Genomic DNA, 8,237 nt, shown 5'->3' with positions numbered 1-8,237 from the left:
CGCGGGGCGGCCCCGCCACCGGCCCCGGCCCCGGGCGGGGAGCGGCACCGGGCCCGGCCCGGCCATGGCGGAGCCGCTGCGGCCCTTCCGCCTGCGCGGGTGCGGCGGCCCGCAGAAGTTCGGGGTGGCGGCCGGGAGCCTGCGCGGGTTGCTGAGGAAGGGCTGCCGGCTGCTGCAGGTGCGGGGCGGAGCGGGCACTGCCGGGCTGGGTGCTACAGGCGTGGGACGGGACCGTGCGGGGCGGAGCGGGCACTGCCGGCTGCGGATGGTGCGGGACGGGCGGGGAGCTGCTGGGTGCTACAGGGACGGGACGGTACCAGGCTGGGATGCTGCTACAGATGCGGGACGGGACCGTGCGGGACTGGGATTACCGGGTGCCGCAGCTCCGGGCCGGGGCTGGAGCTGCTCGCAGTGCGGTGCGGGGCTGGCCGGAGCCGGGGTCTCACTCGCCCGCGGGGCAGCTTCCCCTGCCAGGCAGCCGCCTCTGCCTCTACGAGGACGGGACGGAGCTGACCGAGAGCTACTTCCGAGCGCTGCCGCCGCAGACGGAGCTGGTGCTGCTGGGCCCCGGGGAGAGCTGGCGGGGCTGTGAGTGCGGGGCCGGGCGGGGGGCGCGGGGGCAGCGCCGGCGCCGGGGGCTCAGCCGGTGCCGCCTCACCTGCCCCAGGTGCCAGCGACATCGAGCGGCTCCTGGCCGCGTTCTGCAGCCAGCAGGACGCTGTGGTGGAGGCTGCGCGGAGGCTGCTGACGGACGAGCGGGCTCCCCACAGGCAGAAGCTGCTGGCGGATCTCATCCACAACCTGAGCGAAAACATCCTGGCCGAGGACAAGGAAGACGACAAGAAATGGTTTGAAGGTGGGTTTGTTGCCGTAGGAGGCTGCTAAGGGACTCCCAGGTCTTGCCCTGCCCTGAGAAGTTGCTTCTGTAAATTTTGCTGCTCTTAAGGCAAAGTCTGGGAACTCTTCTGGCTGGTGGGATTGGGTACTTGGTCTGGGGTTTAGTTATCCCTTCCATCCTGTGTCTTTAGGTTTCTTTAAAGTATATGCATGTTTTCTATCAGACAATGTTTTTAAGAGATGGTGTTCCCTATTGCTTTATCAAAGATATCTCTGAAATACATTTCCCCCCATTAATATAAGCGTGCATTTATGATGTTTTAATGATTTACTAATAGTATATTGATAACTTGCACATCTCAGCCAGCTAATCTTGGTTTATGTTCTCTTTACACTCTGCAAGTCCCCATTCCCATTCCCAAGCCACTACTGCAGTTCTTCCCCAACAATTCTGTTTTCCTTTCACAATCTCTTGGTGTTCCACATAGACGCAGTAACAAGAAACATTTAACAATACCAGCTACGGCTCTCTCAGCAGATGCTCTACAGCGTTCTTTTAAGTGCTGAGAGCAGGGTAGTCCTGAACTAATAAAATAAAAACGGGAAATAAAAAAAACCTGTGCATCCTGTGTTAGTGAAAAGCCAGGATGAACTCCCAGCTGGGCAGGAGCTATGCTGAGGTACAAAACAATCTTGTTCCCTCCAGGGCTGGAGTCTCGGTTCAGGAACAAATCCAGCTACCTGCGGCATAGCTGTGAGAGCAGAATGCGGGGCTACATGAGAGAGGTAAAAGTTTCTGTTGAAGTAACTTATAACAAGCTGTAACAGTAATTCTGTGGCCACAGGAGTATTAAGTACTTTTACAGTGTAACATTGTGATTGTAGAAAAGAGCCTCAGGCTGCCACAGGAACGGAGGAGTGATTGCTGGGTTTCCCCCCTCTAGGTTAGTGGTTTTATTTCAAACGTTCATCCTGCAGCACGAGATGCCTACAGAGGGATAATCGACCTGATGGCAGATAAACTGAAATCTGTGAAGTACAATGGGTGCTACTTTGACAGAAGGGAGGAGGAGGAGGCAGCGCGCCTGTGCACGGCAGAGGGGTGGTTCTCCTGTCAGGTACCGCAGCCTTCCTGAAGAATCACGGAATGGTTTGGGTTGGAAGGGACCTTAAAGATCACATTCCACTCCCTGCCATGGGCAGGGACACCTTCCCCTACCTCAGGTTGTTCCAAGCCCCGTCCAACCTGGCCTTGGACATTTCCAGGGATCCAGGGGCAGCCACAGCTTCTCTGGGCAACCTCACCACCCTCACAGGGAGGAATTTCTTCTATATACCTAAGCTTCCCCTTTTTATGTTTGAACCCATTCCCCCTTCGACATCAGGGGAAGGAAGTGGCTTCCTGGGTGCAGGTCAGGCTGGGGGGGATGTGGGGTGCAGGATCACTAGCACATGGCAGGATGAGTGTGACCCCTTTCACAGGGCCCTTTCGACAAAGACGACTGCCCGTGTAAGCATTCCATCAACCCCTACAGCAACAGGGAAAGCAGGATCCTCTTCAGCACCTGGAATCTCGACCACATGTATGTACAAAGTGTTAATCCAGACTTACCTGCCTTGTGCCCTTCAGCTGCATCAGAAGCCTTAGTCCCTTTGCCCCGCTGTGCAGTCAGCTCTGCTGTGAATGTATGGTGAGAAAAGGTGCTGGGATGCTGCAGCTGTTCTGAGAACAAAACCCTGAAGACAGATGAGATGCTGCCTCTCATTAGCTGCTTTGCTTCTGTGCAGCTCTGCTTTGTATGGAACCCCTTCTCACTGCACTAGCTGTGTGAATTCTCCTCTCTGGCAAAACCCCCTCTGACCCATTTCAAATGTAGGTGTGAAGCAAACAAGATCTGCTAAACTGATTTCCTTGGGGAAAAAAATCATACAACTAGTTATGGAGAACGAATTCCAGTCTTGCCTGGCTCTGAAAGGAAGATGGAGGTTTGATTATTCTGAAAAAAACTCTTGATGGCAATTTTGTCTTCTCTTTTGTGTCCCCAAGAATTGAGAAGAAACGTGCTGTTGTCCCAGAACTGGCAGAAGCTGTCAAAACACGAGACGGGAGAGAAGTGAACTGGGAATACTTCTATCAGCTGCTGTTTACCCTGGATAATTTAAAACTCGTACATATTGCTTGTCATAAGAAAACCAATCATAACCTCAGCTGTGACAAAACCCGAATTTACAGAAAGAGGAAGCAAACCCATGAGATTTCCTAGTGCTGTCTCTGGAAGGGACCTGCTGCTTTTTTCAATCATGTCAGCCTGTTGGTTTTAAATAGCTCCAATTTCTTAAATAAGAACTATTTGAGAGTCCCTGGCACGAGACTGGCTGGGTAACCCAACCAGAACCTCTCAAAGCACACTCCAATATCCCATTTAATTCTCCTCTCCTGCCTTCCCCCTCCTTACAAGCTTCCCTCAGCTCAAATCAAGTGTGATAAAGGCACAAAATGAGCCAGAGGCTGACACTGCTTTTACCCTGTCATCTCTGGCCAGTGTTGGCCCAAAACTCACAGTACACAGAAATGAAACTTGGATGAAACATTTCTTACAAACTAATCTGCATGGGCTCATAGATTCCTATTCCTTTGAAGATTAAGCCAAAGAAGGATTTAGAATCATGTTTTACTCTGTGCCTTTTGCAGGTAGCAACCAGTGTATTTCAGGAATGCCAAAGGTGATTCAGCAGCAGAGCTGCCACCTCACTTGTGCCAAACTCTTGCCCTCATCCCCGACCACCCCTTTGCCATTGTTTCAAACATGCATCTCCCAGAAAGAAGAGCAAGGCCATGGCATATCCCCACATTTTTGCTTTTCCCACCTTTGTTTGCCATCTTCCCTGCTGATTTCCCTCTCCTTTCTAACACTTTCTGCCTCTTCAGCTTGAGTTTGCTTGAAGCACCAGCAGCAAGGACAGCTATAATGATCATGTTTACAGTAACATTTACTCACTGCCTTGGAGAATATTGCTTTGGTAAAACATTTCCTACCTCAGGCAACAAAATCACAAATGGTTCCATTTTTTACTTGAATTTTTTTTTTTTTTAATACCAGCTGATAGCAACTGAACTTTTGGGATTGTCAGTGTAAATCATGTGAACCTTTTAAATAAAAAAATGCCCCCACATCTGTGTGTGTGAGTACGTGGAGGTGCACTAGAGATTAATCAGGTGTGATAGAGCATGAAGGGAAACGTGTTTATGAATGGAGCACCAGCTACTTCCTGCTCTGTAAATAATAGGAAAAGCTCTGTTTTCCCCCATATTGTTGGTCCTGGATCAGTTAGTCCATGTGGAATTGTGTGGAAATGGTGTTTCTGCCTGAGCTCTGAATTACTGGATCTTGGAAGCTTTGCTATAGAGAGTATTGATTTACTTTAAACAACAAACTCAGTCTCCTTCCAAACACTGTGATCTGAAAAGTAAGGAGATGCATTTTAAACACAGGATTTCCCATTCCACTGCACGCAGTTGATCCTTCCAGCTTCCCTTCCTGCACTGTTGGACACTGGGGAGGGCAGCACCAGCAGGGTTCTGGTGACAAACCCAGTGTCACCCATGTGGCATGTGTCCCCCAAACTGAAAATGCATTTTGCACAGTGAAATGAATGTCTGTGAAACTGTGTTTGCTAGAAAGAGCCAGCAGTAAACACAGCACTGAAGGAATGCTGGGAGGAGCTGCTGCAACACAGAGCTGGGCTGGAACCATGAATATGCGATTTAAAAATCTGGATTTTTCCGTGTTACAGAATTAGAGTGAAAAAGAGCCAAGAAATATCTTTGACAGAAACAATGCATCAGCTGGAGTGGAAATGGGAATGCATTACCATGCCATGCATATGCAATTTGTTTGCCTTACAACTTTTGAATGTTTAACAGGCTTTAGCTGTAGAAATTAATATTTATTTAAACCATCTGCTGATAGCATTTTCTCTTTATTTTTAGAAACATAGAAGGAGCTATAACAATAAATATCTGGAAGCTTGTTGCATAATCACAGTTTCAAAGAAATATTCCCACAAACACTGGGTGAATTAAGAGTTCCTGGAATCAGCTGAGGTTGCTCCTTTGTTTTTTAAACATGCAGAGGGGGCTGCCCCACAGCCTTAGCAATCTTCCTCTGTCCATCAAATCCAATATTGCTTGTTTATCACCACCAAAGCATTTGTTTCCAAAATCCCTGCTGGAAATCAGTTGAAAATTGATGAAGGACAACACTTAGAGCAGCATGTGGAGGGAGGAGGCAGCACCAGGGTGTGGGTGTTTGGGGAGCTGCTGTGCAATGAAAACGTGCTGAACTCCCAGAGATGAGCACACTGAACCCACTCTGACATGCTGCATTTCATTTTGCCAGCAGAACTGCATTTTAGAGGTTTAACTGGTCCTCAGTTAGGTGTAAACAACCCAGACAAGGGAGACCCTTGACCTTCTTTGTACCAGGGAGTCAATTTGCTCCTTTGTTACCTGGATGCCATGGACATCGCAGAATTAAAAAAAAAGAACCTCGTTCCAGCATCCTTTTCTTGACTGTTTTGAAAAAAAAGGAGTGAAAACAAATATTTCCTCAAGATACGAGGCTCAAATTTACAAAAAGGCTTTAAGAGCTTCTTTTTTCCCTGGGTTTTTTTCCTAACTATCAGTGGTAAAGTGCTAAATTATAATTTATTTCCAAATCACTGAAAATTTGGTCTTTGCCCCAGATAACCACTGGAATACTGTACCTGCCAATTCCAGCAAAACAAACTGCCCCAGTTCTCTCCCTGAGGAAAGGGAAACAGACACCTCATGTTACTGACACAGCCATTGCCATGTGGTCACAAAGAAAAAGAAGAAGTATTTAATTTGTTTACAGTTTGTTGTTAGACAACATCCTCCTCCTCCTTCTCTTCCTCCTCATCATCATCATCTTCCTTTGCAATGAAGTGGAGCTTCCTGGCTTCTCGCCTGCTCCTGGTCATGCTTGGGAGCACAACTGCTGGGAGATCCTGGAGGGAAAAGATCAGATCAGTAAGGAAATCTGTGGTGGCAAATGGCAGAACTCCTGCCTCCACCAGTTCCCATCTTCCCTCAGCTGACACAGGAACCAACCCTCAGCTTGCAAGCAGTGGCACAAACCCAAAGCTGAAGCTGTGGAGCTTTGAGGGGAATCTGCCCAAAGCAGATCCATGGGCAGTCTCAAGGCTGGCATTCCTTCCAAAGGTGTGAGAGCATTTGCAGAGGGGGAAGGGCTCCCTAAACAAATCTTCACTGCTCCCTAAATACCACAGGAAATACCTGAAAGAGGTGGCATCACTTCCCCCCAGGTTATGCTTGTTAAAGGCCTTCAAATTTAAAGCTCTGGCCCTTGGATCAGTTTAAAAGCTGAGGTAGACAGAAACCAGTTTCCATTCCAAACAATCCCAATGCAGCGGGGCTGGAACTGCGTGATCTTTAAGATCCCTTCCAATTCAAGCCATTCTATGATTCTGTTAGGAACCAAAGCATTGCAAGAAACTATTTTGCCAATAATGCTGTGTCTCCATAATGTCATTATCAGTAAAAATACCTATCTTACGGAATTGGACTAAAAAAATCTAAATAAGAAAGATTTTACATCGGAAATTAATTTGGCTAGGCAAGTAGTTTCATCTCTGATGGAGACAATTCTATCTGGGATACAGGGGTATGACTCCAGGTATCCAACAACACAAATTCGCCAAGAGTTTTGAGGCAAGTTTTAAGCAGACCAGGGCTGAGTCTAAAGCAGGAATGGACTCATCATCTCACCAGCTCAACATCTCCAAAGAACCGGTGCACTGGCATGGGCTGGTTGCTGTCCTCATCCGAGAGGCCGCTGCTGTGCTCCAGGAGCATCGGCCTCCGTGGGCGATCCGCATCCTCCGAGGTGGCCCCGTCAAAGCTCCCACAGCTGCTCTCCTCTTCGCTGAACACGTGATGGTGGTGCAGAAACCCACCCATTTTTAATGGAGTACCGCTGGATTTTACTGCTTGTGGCTCCAGAGAAACACCATGCTCCTTTCCCTGCTTCCCTTCATCAGTCTCTGGAATGCTTTCATCTTTTTCCTGTTGGATAATACTGCTGTCTCCTGGATCTTCTGAACCTACATCCCCATCAAATGTTTTAGGTGTTTCCCCCAGTGCAGCAAGGTTTCCACTTTCATATGTGAGTCCTTCTAGCTCTGATTTTAGACTGTTTTCTTCACATTTCATCCTCTTTGCATGCTGTCCTTCAACAGCTTCATGCGATGAACACTGTTAAAAAAAAAAAAGACAAGATCCTAAAGCTCACTTGAAATAAACAAGAATAAAATCACCGTATCTCTTTAGTTGCAAAGCTGGCTGTGGAACAGAGGAGCTCCATCACCACCATCAGTGGCATCCTGATCTGAACCTTCTAAGAAAAGTAATTAGTAGAAAATGCATGTGAAGAGAGGAGAAGAGGAACAGACAGCTTACATAAACCACAATGTACAGTCCATCACCAGCGAGCGGAAAACACTTCTCAGAGAATAAACTAGCACTGTACGAGGTCAATCACCATGTTCTTATTTTCTTAAGGATGATGTTAATAGGAATTACTGTGCCAGGCCTGACTGTCATCACCCGGCAGGGTGAGTGGCTAAGTCTGCTCTGTATTTCTGCACTGGCACAAACAACGTCGTGAGAGAAGGGGGAACGGCGATAAATTTACTCAAATTCTCCTGATAATTCCCACATCGTGACGCTCAGACTGTAGCTGGTAATAATTACCTGCGATCCCCCCTCCGCGCGGTGACCGCCCTGCCCCGCGGCCTTTCCCTCCCACACCAGCCCACCCGGCCCCGTTCCTCATACCGGGCTCGCCGTGTCGGCTGCTTCCCCCGCGGGCTGTGCAGGGTCGGCTGCCGGGGCCGCCTTCGCGGAGCGCCGGGCCCGCTGCCGTGGCCGTGGCCGTGGCCGGGCCGGGCGAGCGGGGCCGCGGGTGTCCGAGGGCCTCCGGCCCCGCGCAGCGCCACCGGCCGCCATCTTGGGCCGCGCGCGGGCCCGCGCTCGCCATCTTGTGGAGCCACTCGGCTCAGGAGCCCCGGGGCGACCGCCGGCACCGGGCACCGGGATAAGGGCTCCGGGATAAGGGCTCCGGGAAAAGAGCTCCGGGCCAAGGGCAGCTTCATCCCGCCCGGTGAGGTCGGGGAGCCCACGGTCCTTACAACAGCCCCTCACACACTGCAGCCCCTCAGACACAGCGGCCCCTCAGACACAGCGGGCCCTCACACACAGCAGCCCCTCACACACAACAGCCCCTCACACACAGCGGGCCCTCACACACAACAGCCCCTCACACACAGCAGCCCCTCACACACAGCAGCCCCTCACA

General features: G+C 50.0%; 2 protein-coding genes across 3 annotated transcripts; one reads left to right on the top strand and one right to left on the bottom strand.

The window, feature by feature from the left end:
• The first annotated feature begins 13 nt into the window (after positions 1 to 13).
• On the top strand, positions 14 to 4,011 carry DFFB (DNA fragmentation factor subunit beta). The gene is given in 7 exon segments (XM_069035199.1): positions 14 to 178; positions 462 to 667; positions 669 to 856; positions 1,544 to 1,623; positions 1,782 to 1,955; positions 2,320 to 2,420; positions 2,885 to 4,011. Coding segments are annotated over 7 exon segments (1,080 nt in total). The 5' UTR covers positions 14 to 64; the 3' UTR covers positions 3,102 to 4,011.
• A 788-nt stretch (positions 4,012 to 4,799) lies between these two features.
• On the bottom strand, positions 4,800 to 7,898 carry C21H1orf174 (chromosome 21 C1orf174 homolog). 2 transcript variants are annotated; one of them, XM_069035201.1, is made up of 4 exons: positions 7,718 to 7,898; positions 6,650 to 7,135; positions 5,734 to 5,868; positions 4,800 to 5,643 (listed from the first exon to the last, which is right to left on the bottom strand). In XM_069035201.1, exons 1-3 carry the CDS (start codon positions 7,886 to 7,888, stop codon positions 5,743 to 5,745), a joined length of 783 nt encoding a protein of 260 aa, XP_068891302.1. In that variant the 5' UTR covers positions 7,889 to 7,898; the 3' UTR covers positions 4,800 to 5,643; positions 5,734 to 5,742. The 2 variants fall into 2 exon arrangements, with proteins under 2 accessions (XP_068891302.1, XP_068891301.1); XM_069035200.1 differs by having other exon boundaries at positions 4,800 to 5,868.
• Between the last annotated feature and the right edge of the window lie 339 nt (positions 7,899 to 8,237).

This window comes from Aphelocoma coerulescens, chromosome 21, assembly GCF_041296385.1.
Source record: "Aphelocoma coerulescens isolate FSJ_1873_10779 chromosome 21, UR_Acoe_1.0, whole genome shotgun sequence".
Lineage (NCBI taxonomy): Eukaryota > Metazoa > Chordata > Aves > Passeriformes > Corvidae > Aphelocoma > Aphelocoma coerulescens.
This window is presented reverse-complemented; position numbering and strand designations above follow the sequence as displayed.